The sequence below is a fragment of the Aegilops tauschii genome, chromosome 1 (genome assembly GCF_002575655.3).
Source record: "Aegilops tauschii subsp. strangulata cultivar AL8/78 chromosome 1, Aet v6.0, whole genome shotgun sequence".
Classification (NCBI taxonomy): domain Eukaryota; kingdom Viridiplantae; phylum Streptophyta; class Magnoliopsida; order Poales; family Poaceae; genus Aegilops; species Aegilops tauschii.
The window spans coordinates 230,668,899-230,683,917 of NC_053035.3; the positions used below are offsets into that span (position 1 = coordinate 230,668,899).

The 15,019-nt window shown below is 43.3% G+C and overlaps 1 protein-coding gene across 1 annotated transcript; it reads left to right on the forward strand.

Annotated features, from left to right (window-relative positions):
* Positions 1-6,637: 6,637 nt before the first annotated feature.
* LOC109744270 (uncharacterized) lies at positions 6,638-14,500 on the forward strand. Its single transcript, XM_073511356.1, has 12 exons — positions 6,638-7,079; positions 7,189-7,290; positions 8,193-8,273; positions 8,800-8,909; positions 8,999-9,134; positions 9,209-9,307; positions 11,136-11,241; positions 11,402-11,721; positions 11,801-11,983; positions 12,072-12,269; positions 12,559-12,873; positions 13,956-14,500. Exons 1-12 carry the CDS (start codon positions 6,765-6,767, stop codon positions 14,046-14,048), a joined length of 2,058 nt encoding a protein of 685 aa, XP_073367457.1. The 5' UTR covers positions 6,638-6,764; the 3' UTR covers positions 14,049-14,500.
* Positions 14,501-15,019: the final 519 nt, after the last annotated feature.

A 15,019-nucleotide genomic window follows, 5' to 3' on the forward strand; every position in this document is an offset into this window, starting at 1 on the left:
ATCAAAGCTTTGATAAATGATAATAAGATTGAAAAACATCGTCGCTTTGAGAAGTATGTGATAAGCAAGAGCTCCCCCTAAATATGTGCATTATTTATAATTTGCTTTTGAATGCAAATGCACAATCGATTAGGATCATGGGTTACTCTTCCATGTCACATACATCTTGGTGGAGTGCTCAAAATGATAGAGATTAAAAGCACGCACTCATCACCAAGCAAGTGAATGATCATATATGAGATATAAAAGATAGTATCATCCAAACAAGCATGAAGGTAGCAAATGATCAACCACATGATCATACAAGTATCTCACAGGACATAAAGTATCTCACACAAGCACACAATCAAAAAGTTCAACCAAAAGCAAGAGAGATAAGAAAGCAAGACACTCTCTCTCTCGAAGCCTATGATCTATACATATTTCTCCCCCTTTGGCAACAAGTTACCAAAAAGTTAAAATATGCATAGTGATATGCGTCTCTCAGGCTTGGTCTTCGGGAGGTGGTGTAGAGAGAACTCCAAGGACGAAGGCATCTGTTGATGTAGTTGGTGCTGGTGGAGTGGCTCTCGAGGTGGCACTGGAGCTGTAGCTGCTGGTGCTGATCCTGTAGCTCTAGAATCTCTCACTGGCACTGCAGCAGACCTCTGTCCTCTAGGCACTCGCTCAAATGCATCAGTAGTTGCCTTGCCTCTCTTCTCTTCCGCTTCCTCCTGAAGCTGCTCAACTGCTGTTTGAATCTCAGTTACCTTCAGATCAAGATCATAAATTTTGGTTTCTATGATCCTCTCCAAGCTCTCCTGGTTTTGGGTCAAGGTGGCCAAGCTCTTCTCAATCCTCAGTGTAGACTGGATCAGATATCCAAGTTGATCTTGCTTGCTCTTCAGGAAAACTTGAGATGCCTCTTCAACACGGGGCATCTTGGCAGCTTTCTCAGCCTTTTCTTTGGCTCTCTTCTCCTGTGCTTGAACTGAAGATGGTTCTTCCTCATTCATCACAACCTTGTTATCTTCAAATTCAGGATATAAGGGTAAGTGCTCCTTGTCCAACAAATAAGTGCATGTGCCCATCTTGGAGTTGATGAGCTCCTGAATGTGTGGAGCATACCCATAGCTTCTCTTCTGATCAGTAGTTGTCCTCTTGATTGTTTCTACAATCAAACTCATGACCTTGAACTTCTGAGGGACATCAAAAAGCTGTAGCAGGTTGATAGAATGTCCTCTGATCATCTTGTGATCTCCAGACTTGGGTAGCAATGTGTGCCTTAGGATCCAGTTGATAGTTGGCAGACCAGACAATAGATAGTGTACAGATCCAAGCTTATGAGTCTCCAAAGCTTTGTCTGGGATCTCCTTGTACATGTTGGCCATGGTGTTGTGGTCTTTCTTCTTGGTGGCATACACATCCAAGTCATCTTCATGTTCCTCTGGGGCATTGATCAGCTTGGCCCATTCTTCAACAGTGGATTGGTACCTAGTACCTTCAGACATCCAAATGATCTTCCCATCTGGGTAAAAGTGAGCACTGGAGTAAAACTGCATGATCAGCTCATCATTCCATTTTGTGAGCTTCTGAGCAACAAATTTGTCAACTCCACATGCTTTGAAGCTGTCATGTACTCCTGGGAAGTGATCTTCATTTTCCTTGATGAATTCCCAATCCACCCATTTCATGTCACAAACAATGGGCTTCTTATCAAGCAATTTTTTTCATAGAAGTCTTGTTGTTCCTTTGTATGAAACCTGTAGTCAACTGCAGTCCTCCTCCTCACAGCATAAGGATTAGACTGTCTCCACAATCTCAGTCCAGCATCATTTCTGATACGCATGTCTTCAGCTACTGGATGAGCATCATTATGGTCAGGAATCTTGGGCTTCAACTTTCTTAAAACAAGTGAATCATCTTCCTCTTCTTCAGCTTGAGGCACTGGGGCCTTTTTCTTCTCCTCAGCAGGTATACTTCTGGTGTTCCTCTTGGGTTTTGGAGGCTTCTGAGCTTGAGCTTTGGGAGCAGACTTGGGCTTAGATGGAGCAGCCCCTGACTTTATAGCATCTCCCATAAGCTTCTGAGCTTTGGGAGCTGGAGCAGCATCCTCTTCCTCTTCCTCTTCTTCTTCTTCTTCTTCAGAATCTCTCATCATGGAGGGCTTGCCAAGTACTTTTGCAGTTGTGGTTCTTGCCCTCTTTTTCTTTTTGTCATCTCCTGCTGCTTCACCTTCATCAGATTCTATAGTGAATTTCATAGTCTCTCCTGTTGCAACCTTCCTTGGCTTTGACATTGGAATCCTTCTTGCTGGTGCTTTCTTATTCAATCCTGGCTTACTTGCAGCAGTTGTTCCATACTCCTTTTTCAGCACCTTCTTCTTGGAGCTTACTTCCTCCTCAGTGGCTGCCTTTGGCAAGTTGCTTGGATCAAAAGTATGCCTAGAGGGGGGGTGATTAGACTACTTGACCAAATAAAAATCTAGCCTTTTCTCAATTTTAAGTTTTGGCAGATTTTAGCAACTTAGCACAAATCAAGTAATCAACCTACACATGCAATTCTAAGAGTATAGCAACGGAATGTAAAACAATTGCATATGAAGGTAAAGGTAGGAGTTTGGAGGGAGCAAACGCAATGTAGACACGGAGATTTTTTATCCGTGGTTCCGATAGGTGGTGCTATCGTACATCCACGTTGATGGAGACTTCAACCCACAAAGGGTAACGGTTGCGCGAGTCCACGGAGGGCTCCACCCACGAAGGGTCCACAAAGAAGCAACCTTGTCTATCCCACCATGGCCATCGCCCACGAAGGACTTGCCTCACTAGGGTAGATCTTCACGAAGTAGGCGATCTCCTTGCCCGTACAAACTCCTTGGTTCAACTCCACAATCTTGACAGAGGCTCCCAAGTGACACCTAACCAATCTAGGAGACACCACTCTCCAAAAGGTAATAGATGGTGTGTTGATGATGAACTCCTTGCTCTTGTGCTTCAAATGATAATCTCCCCAACACTCAACTCTCTCTCTCATAGGATTGGATTTGGTAGAAAGATGACTTGAGTGGAAAGCAACTTGGGGAAGGCTAGAGATCAAGATTTATGTGGTTGGAATGGAATATCTTGACCTCAACACAAGTGTAGGTGGTTCTCTCTCAGAAAATGTATGTTGGAAGTGTAGGCATGTTCTGATGGCTCTCTCCACGAATGAAGAGTGGGTGAAGGGGTATATATAGCCTCCACACAAAATTTAACCGTTACACACAAATCACCAAACTCGGTGGGACCGAATTATAAAAATCGGTCAGACCGATTTGGTTCATAATGTGACCGTTAGGCATTTCGGTGGGACCGACATGTCAACTTGGTGGGACCGATTCCATTAGGGTTAGGGCATAACGTAATCTCGGTGAGACCGATTACACAAACTCGGTGGGACCAATTTTGGTAATAGGCAAACAGAGAGTTGGTCAGGCAAACTCGGTGGGACCAATTCGCTCATCTCGGTTAGACCAAAATATTACGAAGGGGAAACAGAGAGTTTGCATTGCAATCTCGGTGGGACCGGTCGCTCATCTCAGTTGGACCGAACGTTACGAAGGGAAACAGAGAGGTTGCAATCCCATCTCGGTGAGACCGAAGTGACTAGGGTTTGTGGCAGTGGCTATGTCAAGTGAACTCGGTGGCGCCGGATAGAAAGTTTCGGTGGGGCCGAGTTTGACTTTTGGTTTGGGACATATGTGGATATGAGAAAGTAGTTGAGGGTTTTTGGAGCATATCACTAAGCATTTTGAGCAAGTAACTCATTAGGCAACACCTCACCCCCTTTTAATAGTATTGGCTTTTCCTATGGACTCAATGTGATCTTGGATCACTAAAAGTAAAATGTAGAGTCTTGTGCTTTGAGCTTGAGCCAATCTTTTGTCCTTAGCATTTTGAGGGGTCCACTTTCTAATCCATGCCATGCCAATCATTGAGCTTTCCTGAAATATTTATCTTGAAATAGCATTAGCTCAATGAGCTATATGTTGTTAGGAATTACCAAAACACCCAGGGATAGTTGCACTTTCAATGGGGCGCACCAGCCCACTAGGGGCTAGTCTGTCCCGCCCTAGGCCCAATAAGGCCCATATCTTGGTCGGGGGTGCCCGGAACCCCTTTCCGGTGACCGGGGACTGAGGGCCCGGGCACCCGGGGTGGGCAGAGGGCCTCGCCTAGGCAGCAGCCGGGCACTCGGGGGCCAAAGAGGCCGGGCACCCGGGGCGCCCAGGGAGGCGGCCAGCCAGCGGCTGGGGAGCCGGGCACCCGGGGCTGCAGGTGGCCGGGCACCCGGAGTGGTCTGGGACCTCCATTGCTTCGTGCTTCTCGTGTCTTCCATTCTCTTCCTTCTCCATCGTCGCTTGTATCTCCGTCCTAGCTTCTTCATGATCATCTCCTTGGTACCTAAGAATGCATAACATTTCCGTTTGAGGTAGGACCCAACTCTCATGTGAATTCGAATGGAGTTCAAATAGGAAAGATTTAACCTCGGTTTCCATGGCATGTGCGCGAGCTCTCGTCATTGGTTCTCTTCGTGGTGCCTGATGAGTTGTAGTGGAATCCATGGGGATGATGGAGGGATGCTCCGCATCACATTGCCATGCACTTTGATAGCACTTCCACCCTTTTTCTGAATACCTTTGCTCCTATCGAGATTAGCTATTTGAGAATTGTTGGGCCTCATGAATTTGTGCACCGTAGTGATAGCTTATGAATCTTACCATGTTCTATAGTTACTCTGTGTATATGTTGTAATAGTTGTCCTACATAGTCGACCAAGTCACAAGGAAAGTGGTAAAAGGAAGAGAAAGTTCAAAAAAGAAGGGCGGCAAGAGAAATATATAGTAGGGTTTATAAGCAAAATATTTGAGCAACAAAGATACTTGTGCCGACGGTAAGTTGGATAGAGAACGTTACACCTGTTCTTGTAGGTTGGTGCCAAGTTCACGAATCTAGCCCTCAAGAGCAATCAAGTTGGCGTCCCTTTGTCCTGTTCAACGTGAGCATTGGTCTTAGTTAGGCATTTTTGTCTTTCTCATTCCTTTGGTTGCACTAGCCCCACTTATCTTTATGTGTGTGTGTTTCCGTTGCTATATCTCTATTTTGTGATTGTTGAGTGCCACATGTGCATGGCCCATGCACGTATGATTTTCTAGTTGTCGTAATGTTACCAAATGTCCCACTTGTCCTCCAAATATTTCCCATATAATTAGGATCATAGGCATGGACGTCAGGACTCATTGTACGCGCTATATATGTGCATCATATGCTGTGAATACATGTGCGTTGCATCATTATATTCTCTACTTGTTTCTCATTTTCAATCATTTAGATCTTACCCAATTTTACAATATCTTGATCCACTTGTTGCATGATTTTGTGCCACTAACCCTACCAAACTTCACATAAAGCGTTATGTGTAGGTATTTCTAGTTTACTAGCTGACGATGTAAGTGTTATTTGAAGTCAATAAAGCTAGCTATGAATGCCTTCCCATAAAACAAACTACCAAGCTCCACATTAAGCGTTGTGTGCAGGTGTGCTAGCTTTGGGATTAGGATCACTACCAAGCATTGCCCCCTTCCACATTGACAATCTTGAGGTCTCTTGATTTGTCGACATCAGAAAGAGGGACTTTGATATTATTCATTTCTTTTTCTAGTCACACCTTGCTCGAGTGTCACTATGGATAAAGGTACATCTCGTCCGGTCTATGGCGGCAACGAAGATGCACATTACTACGTCTCCGAGGCTCACCACTTCGACCTTCAAAGAGTCATGAACGACACCAATACCATATTGCATGAGCGCATTCATAATCTCTTGCTCGACAGGCGCTACAAGATGTGTGAATCTAAAGCTCCCACGAAAGACTACTTACACGTGAAGATGGAAGCGCAAACAAACAACATCCAAGGCTTGTTCAACAATAGTGTTGTGACGACACCGCCGATGCCGCATCATGGGGTGCGGCGAGGACGTGCGAGCAGGAGGGGGGGTGCAGGGTGAACAGGAGAGAGACGCGAGAGGACGTGTGGCCACACACGATCTATGGCTTGGGTTGGTTGACCAATGCTTGTGTGCCATCCCACAGCCGGAGATTTGATGGAAGACACCAAATGCACCTTGCTATGGAGGGAAACATTGCATCCCACTAAAAATAATATTCCCTTTTACTGAAACACACAAGATATCGAACCTGATACTTGACCCTACTAGTAAATGCGTACGTGCGATGCACGTTGATATTAGTGAGAAAATTAATTGCACACTGATATTAGGTGGACATCAGATACATATTAATTATTTAATTAACACAGACGTTAATATTTGATATGATATTAATTGCATGCTAAACATGAGGAGTGCTCATCGATGGAGCAATTTAGACTATTAGATTGACATGATCTAATATCCGAGAGTAATTAAATATGTTCTTTTGGGTATAGATACAGATGACCTTCTAACCATTGAACTACATATTGGCTCTCTTATTATTGCATTTTCTTCTCTACCTATGATTATTGTGGCTTCCTTATTCTAGACCCGGGACTCGTATCAACTCATGACACCTCGATTGTCATCGATTAATAAGAAGAAGAAAAGAAAAGAAAACCTATCACAGTTCGTTTTCGTTACACGTAGGCACCCGACCCTGCTACCTTCCACCGACTTCATCATCTCAACTTCCCAATCCCACCCGTTCCCCCTTAGCCCCACGCCACCGCCATCTCCTCGCCGGCGATGGACCCGCTGCCCCCTTCGCCGGTGAACTGGGACTCGCTCGACGCTCTCGTGCTCGACTTCGTCAGATCCGATCGCCTCATCGCCCCTCCCGCCTCCCCATCGCCGCCCTCATCCCCATCCTCCTCCACCACCACCGCCACCTCCTCATCCCCATCCACCTCGACCTCCTCGTCCTACTGCTCGCGCATCCTCATCCGCCGGGCCCGTCGCGCGCTCGAGGCCGGCGACGTCGACGCCGCCCTCGCGCTCCTCCGAGCTCACGCCCCTGCCGCGCTACTCGACCACCGCCTCCTCTTTCACCTACACAAGCAGGTACCTAAACTCTCTCTCTCTCTCTCTCTCTCTCTCTCTCTCTCTCTCTCTCTCTCTCGGTTTATGTTTTCCGGCACGCAGGCAGGATGTCAATTGTGTGGTTGTGCAGAGATTCGTGGAGCTGGTGAGGCGGGGTACGGAGGTAGACAGGGAGGCGGCGCTCGACTGTCTCCGCACAGCTCTCGCACCCTGTGCTCTCGACGCCTACCCTGTGAGTGCTGCATCGACTCCCTTCCTCTCGCCTCAAGCGCCCTTGAATGATTGATTATTGCACTGCCTTGATTTCCGGTTGGGTATACTAGTCTGCATGTGTCCGGTTGGATCACATGAATTTTGCGCGAACCTTGTCTGGAACGTAGGACTTCGGTAGCAAGTTTGCAGCATTTGGTATCTTATAGGATTTCTTTGAGCAAATATATCGGAATAAGATGCTGCAGCAAACTCTTTTTTTTATTACTTTCACTAAATTCCTCCGTAAAGCTGTACTTATGTTTTCATACAAGCACTGAAAATAGAATTGAATTACTAGAGGCCCGTGCACTATGCCATGTTCCTATTTGAGAACACAATTTCCAGTTCTTTCCTTTTCCAGCCCGGGAGGGCAAATGAGAGATCTATTAGACACTCGCATGTTGAACACAAATACTAAAAAAGTAGAGGGTATCCTGGCGTCCTTCCAGTAATGAGCTGTTGTGAATTAGGGGTAGAAATCCATCAGGCAGAGGATGTATGCTAATGACCTGACATACAATGACACTACGGGAAGCATGTCATTGCTTGCGTGTCTGTGCTAGGCTAATTTATTAACAGACTACTTCAAATGTCTATGAATTGCTGTGTACCAGATGCTACATCTCAGCTTGCTGTTGCTCCTGTCGGCCCTAACTATTGTTGTGTCCGGTGTCCACTGCCTGCATTGAGGAGGCATGTATTGTAGCCTAACTGATATGTCATATCATCAATGTGAATTATCCTGTGATATGTTTTTTTTACTTTACTATCGTCAAGTTCCTACATATTCGGATATAGTCATCTGTATTTTTTGTCATTCATATTCATTGTGTTCGTTTGGATTTTGCATAATGAATATTGGTGTGTTGGTATGTTCCAAAGGAAGCGTACGAGGAATTCAAACATATACTGCTGGTTTTGATATATGACCAAGATGATCAATCTTCCCCAGTCGTCAATGAGGTATGCACAATCCTAACCGTCCATATACACTTTTTTAGGAATAATTACAAGCTAGCTTAGATTTTCTCATCATTTCTGTTTTGAGTATATCTAGTTCTTTAAGTAGCGATTTAGAGGTCCTTTTTCGCTGTTACTAGACTTGAGGGGAAAGAAAGCTTTAACTGTCAATGTAAAGTAAGGATTCTGAATTACTCCCTCCGTCCCAAAATAAGTGTCTCAATTTTATACTAACTTTAGTACAAAGTTGTACTAAGGTTGAGACACTTATTTTGGGACGGAGGGAGTATTTACTTATCCAGATAGCTTTTGACTGCTTTTGGTTCATGGACAGTTTTCTGTGTATAACTAGAGTGTCTTTAAGATTGACCTACTCATGCTATTAATTGCTATGTTTGTTACTTTGTGGAACCTCTATTTTCTGATGGGAGAATGCTATTTTACATCTTCAGCTTTATTGCACTATGTGCAAGCTGTTACTTTTTGATATATGACATATTTCTTCCTGTTGGAATTCTTTGCTCGACAGTGGTCTATAAAGAGGAGATTTGAACTTGCTGGGTTGCTATCATCCATATTAAGAGCTCATTTACAAGCTTATGATCCTATTCTCTCAATGTCCTTAAGATACTTAATAAGGTACATCATATGTTACATCCTCTTCTTGCCTAACATGGGTTGCTAGGCTACTGCCTCATCGTCTGACAATCTTACAACATTTTGTAAAGCATTCACAAAGTATTCTGCTCGCGCCAAGGAGTTTCATCACCTATATCTGATCTAACTGAGCGGCTACTCTTCGAGGACCGTGATCCGCCTGCAGTTACCCAGGAATGTTCAGTAGAAGCACCACCATTTGACGAGGCAAGCTCTTCTTGGTAACTGTTAATTATACTGTACTATGCTCCATATGCCAGCTTTTAATAATCAACTCTTAGGTTGATGTTCAAGCCCTAGCACATGCGGTTGAGTTGACAAGACAAGGCGCTATCGACAGCTTGAAGTTTGCAAAAGGAGATTTGTATCAAGCATTTCAGGTCTTATTACCAAATAAATTGAGTATAAAATTATTTAGCTATGAATATGGATATCTGTGTTACCACTTCCATTTCAAATACCTGTCAAAGGGATAAAAATGTTTTGGATTTTCTTGCATGTGTAAAAGCTGCACCTTTAGTGAGTTTGTTACTCCTTCAAATGGGTTGTCAATCAAAGCACTATTTTTATTGGCTGGATATATATATTTAAGATAAAGTCCACAAAACAGCTACTTCTAAAAGAAAATCGTCCCCCCCCCCCCCCCCCCCCAACTATCAAAACTGTTCACTTTTCCCACCTATGCTATTCCATTAGTTTTTTTTTTGGTACCTTCAACTATCAAAATGTTCACTTGTCCCATGTTGGCAGTCACATCACTGCTTTTGTCTACTAGCTACTCTCTTCCCATTCTTCCTCTGGTGTTCCTCTTTTCCACTTTTGACCTCTCTTTCCTAGCATGGGTGCTTCTGGCAACCTCTTCCATGCAGCTTCAGCTGAGGCGAGGCCACGGGCAGAATGGAGCATGTGAGGACTCCATTCTCTGTTGTCTCTCATGAGCTCTATTGTGTGGAACCGCCGTCAGAGGACGAGTTGCTGAGGGACCAACAACACACCATGACGCCTTTGATTGAGGATTTGTGATGCTGTGCTAAAATCTCTCACTCGTCTACATCCTGCCTGCCACCAAAACCGCTGCATTCCACCCCACACCAAGACAATGATTTGTCTGTTTGGGCATTTCCTTGAGCATGGTTGCAGTTGCACGCATGCTGCAGGCAAGGAGCCCTAGCTAGCATGGACTAATTTCATAAGCAAGCAAATTAATTGTTTGTTGATGGGGTCACAAGCTTCAGAAATTAGCATCTAAGCAAGCAAATGGAACAGCTGATCTTGGAAGATAAAATTGAGATCCCATAGTTATTAGCTAAAAAATCAGTAGCTCTAATCCTCATAGGCACCCAAATTTGCCAGCAAAGATGGCTCGAGTTGCCACAGCCAAATAGGAGGAGGCTCTAACTAGCTGGATGAAGTTGCAAAAGGATAGGAAGGCATGAGTGCACCCATTGAAGAAGCGGCAAGCCACAGCATGGGTTGTGCTGTGATGTGTGGTGGGGGGTCAGAGAGATTAGAGATTGGGTGAAAAGTTAAAAGGTTTTTGTTGTAGGGTAAAAGGCAAAAGCTACTGATGTGTGCTTAATTGCTTGTTAACACGTAACATCTGGGGCTGTAAATATACCCTGGCTTGACCCGGTCTTGATTTAAGCTTTGAGCCAAATATCAGGCTCTAGCTCAGTCCATTGAGCCTACAGAACAGCTCAAGCTTGACTCACTGAAAGTTCGAAACAGCTTGAGCTCGCCTCATTGGGGCTCAGCTAAACCACCAAAAAGAATATTACTTATTTTTTTCTTAGCAGTTGTGCCGGTGCGCTAGGCATAGATTTCCAGTTCCAGTGCCTCAGGCCTTCATTCTCTTATAGCCGAGTCATCCAGCCTCACCATTGTACAGCAGCCAAGGTCATACTAAAAAGGTACTGACCATCCTGTTTTTAGCAAGCAATAAATGATGGATCATATGATTCTGTGCTCCTTGTTAGGCGTAGCTTCTTGTGGACTTGGGCTTTAGGAAATCGTGGACGCCCCAGGCCATACGTGGATGGTATTGCCCATTCCAAATCGAGTTTGAACTGTTTGACGAGAACGAGCTGAATTGACAGCCCTAGCCACAGCAGGCTAGTTCTTTGTTTGTATTTATTATTCGGCAATAGTTCCTTATGCCTTCCTGAATATATAGTATCTGTAATGTAAGTTTACTCTGTAAAATTCCAGAACGAACTGTGCCGAATGAAGATGGACCTGTCACTTCTGGATAAACTTGTACATGAGTACTGTATATACAGGGGAATTGTTCAAGGCTGTTCTCATGCCCTTCCTGGTAAATGACTGAACCTGTAGTTGAGCCTACTTGACAATTTTATGGCTTCAAATACGTACTTCCATATAGTGCTCTCTATTGCTTAGTTGACTCGTAGAATTATTACATTTATTTACTCCTGTGTAGTACTAAAGAGAATCATCTTTTGGATATTTTGTAGGAACTGCTGACATGCAGTGCAGTCAAAACATTGATGTTAGTTTCATAAATAATCAAGGAGCCAACAATGAAGCACAGCTTGATTGTGAATCGGCTGGCAAGCAGGATGACGGTTGTTGCACCAGTGATATTACCCATCATGATTCCTGGTCGAAGAGATTACGCAGGGTTAGAAGCAGTAAATCAGGGCAGGGAAGGCGAAAGAGATGGAGAGGTCGAGCAGATGATCTTAATTATGCTTTTGAGACTCCAGTTGATGCAAATCGTGATACCTTGTCTCCTGCCTTTGACATGGACGAAGATGTTGTAATAGGAGAACATGTAAGCTTTGTTTCAAATCATTGTTTTGCGTTACACTAAATTTTTCAAAAGTTTATTCATAATAATTTCCCTGTTTTAGGACTCTGTGTTAGATACTGGTTTGTCTGATACTAGGAATATGCAAGATCAGAAGTATGAGGTTATTTTAGAGATGAGGGACCTCACACGCAAAGGAATGGCTTCCAAAGTTGTGGATGAAATAAACAGCATAGATCCTGATTTCTTTTCGCAAAACCCTATTCTTCTGTTTCAGCTAAAACAGGTGTGAGCCCAACATTGCAATCACGTTATTCTGCAGGCCTTGTAGGTAGGAAGGAAGAACCTTACACATTTTGAATCTACCATTTCAGGTTGAATTTCTTAAGCTAGTAGCTGCTGGAGATCATGTAGCTGCTCTCAAGGTTGCATCTGCTCACCTGGGACCTCTTGCTGCCAGTAACCAAGCTTTACTGAAGCCTTTGAAGGAAACTTTGGTAACACTGATTCAACTCAATGAGGATGTACTCACAAAAGCAGTATCGTTGCCTGTTCTTGCAAGTTCTCTGCAGGTATATTTGATGTTTATATGTTGCAAGTCGATACGAAGTCTCACCTATCAGTGTAATTGGTCTGCATTTTCAATATCTGTTGTGTACTTGTGGTATTAGACTGCAATTTGCCATATCTCCTATGTTCATGATAGAAGACACCATCACTCCTTCTGTGGTTGGTTAGTAGCAGCAGTACAAGGCAAAACTGTCCTGCAGACTGAAATCAAAGTGAAGGAATCGGGGCCGTGTTCCGTCGTGTTTATTTAGTGTGAATTTGGATGGTATCATGACATCTTCTCTTCTGTAGCTTGCGATAAGCAGGAGGCTTGGTATTGAAGAACCTCAACTGATGAAGATAGTCAGGACAACACTTCATACACACACCGAATGGTTTAAGCTTCAGATGTGCAAGGACCGTTTTGATCATTTTTTGAAGATTGATTCTCTAAAAGAGATTGATCCACCTGTGAGTCGCACTATGTCCAAGGTTCTTACAGATGAATGTGGAAATGGATCTTCTCAGATCACAACATGCTCAAGTGGCAAGGTGCTGGATGAAGGTAGTAGCCCTCAGGAGTCATCGGAAGTTGTCTGCGATGAAAGCGCTATACTCAAAGTTATGGTAAGTGGTATATATCTTAAAAGCTTTTGTTATTTGCTGCTGATTAACTCCTTTCATGATAAGCCACGGAATTACTTGTTATCACTCGTGTGCCATTGAAATTGGTGCCTTTCATGCCATCAGTGACCGTTAGTCAAAGATTATGTTGGGTGTGGAAGACCCATTTACCCTTTGTACATTCCAATGTTATCTCCACATTTCTAACTGATTGCACTTCTGCTAATGGCTTCCCCAATGGGTGGCAACATATACAATTCATATTCTCAATCTTACTGTTACTTCTCTTTAAAGGCAAACACCCCTAGTTTGCATTGGACAAGTTACTTAATGCAGTAGCAGCAGGAGACGAAGCAATTAACAATAGTTAATTATGCTTAAACTTACAGCGAAAGAGGCTGTAGGAAAGGTGACGTCAATGAGGTTGACCTAAGTTGGATATTATAAAACACTTGGCTAAAGGAGAAATCACATTCTGAGGGCAAATTAAATTGATGGATCTCAACGAATTTGAGTTTTGTGGCTTGGTGTTACACATGGACACCCTTACCAGTAAATCCCTCAGTTCAAATATCTTACGTTTTTTACAGTGCACGGTTTTTAGTATGCAGCTTTGACCATTGACCACTACTTTTTGTATGAAGATGGAGGTAAAAGATCACAAAAAATAGTGTGTAACTAATAACTATTTACAATGACAACTTTAATGGTACCGTTTGCACCTAACTTACCCAAAGATTTTTGTACTAGTCAGTTAAAGATGGAGAGGTTTGAGTTTGACGCATGCTTTTTCAAAGGTCATATAATTTGGAACAGAGGTGGTATTTGTGGTTCATATCCTTTAAATAACTTATCCAGACAAAAGAAGTTCATTCAAATTGTCTGTTTAACGTTGAATAGATTTAGAGTGGATAATGATGTTGAATTTTGTACTTTATATTTATAGAATATATATGCTTATGCATGTACTTCTAAGACGAAAATGATATGTGCACTGCGAACAAGCTCTGTCAGTACTACCATCTTCCCACCAGTTCCATATATGATTCATCAATTAATCGCTTAGCCTTATCTCCTGTTGGCAGGAATTCCTTGCTTTGCCAAGGGCGGACGCCATCCAACTACTCATTCAGTATAGCGGAAATGCAGAGACAGTGATCCAACAAATCTTTTCATAGTGCCTTGTGTAAAATACCACACATTTTATTTTATTTTAGAAAGCAAACTGTTTCTTCATACTTTTCCTTCTTTAGCTGTATTTGGACTAGGCGCCCATTTCAACCTTGTGTGATTCTCTTGTTGCTCATGTAACACTGAAACTTAGGGGCAAAAAAGTCAGCAAGGACCAAAGAATAATGGAGAAGTAACAAGTGATTGAAACCGTGGCGGTTGTGGACTCGTGATGCGTTCGCCAGTGGTTTAATCTTTGTTTGGCCTTTTGGTGTATTCTGTGATTATGGAAACAATGATCATAAAAAAACTGACATGGATATACCCTCTGTGTGGAATCATGTAACAAGGTGTTGTACTAGAGCATAAGTATCATGTAATTTTATTCGTATGTGGCTGCTTTGTGTGCCATGTAGAACTTACATATGCTAAATGGTCGTATCCTGGTGTTCTATTGGAATTGATCATGTCGACTATATCTGTGAGATAAGTCCACATTATGCCCTGAACTTGTTCTGGAGTTCGTATTACAACCTCGAAACTTCAGTTTTGTTTGAAAATGCTCCTCAAACTCATAAAATCATCTAAAACACTCTGTATCCATGGTTCACTGGTTTTGTCCCAGTGAATCATGTCTACGTCGTTGAATTCCTTGCGTTTCCACTAACGTTTTGGGACTTTCTATTTTGAAGGAGGATAACTGTTCTCCTATCCGCCACCTAAGAGCATTTACAGGTGGACTTGCCAAATCTGCCCTCCTATACGCCTCAAATTCCCTTCAAATCTGCCCTCCTATACGCCTCAAATTTCCTTAAATCCATGCACGTCGATCATACAATATAAATTGTCCGAATTCAACAGTTAAAAACAAAGCAAAGCAAATCATAGTTCAACAAACCATACATTGGCCGGGCGCCTGCTCCGAGCGGAATGCGTCCTGCTCCGCCTGCATCCGGGCTGCCTCCTCCGCCTCCATCCG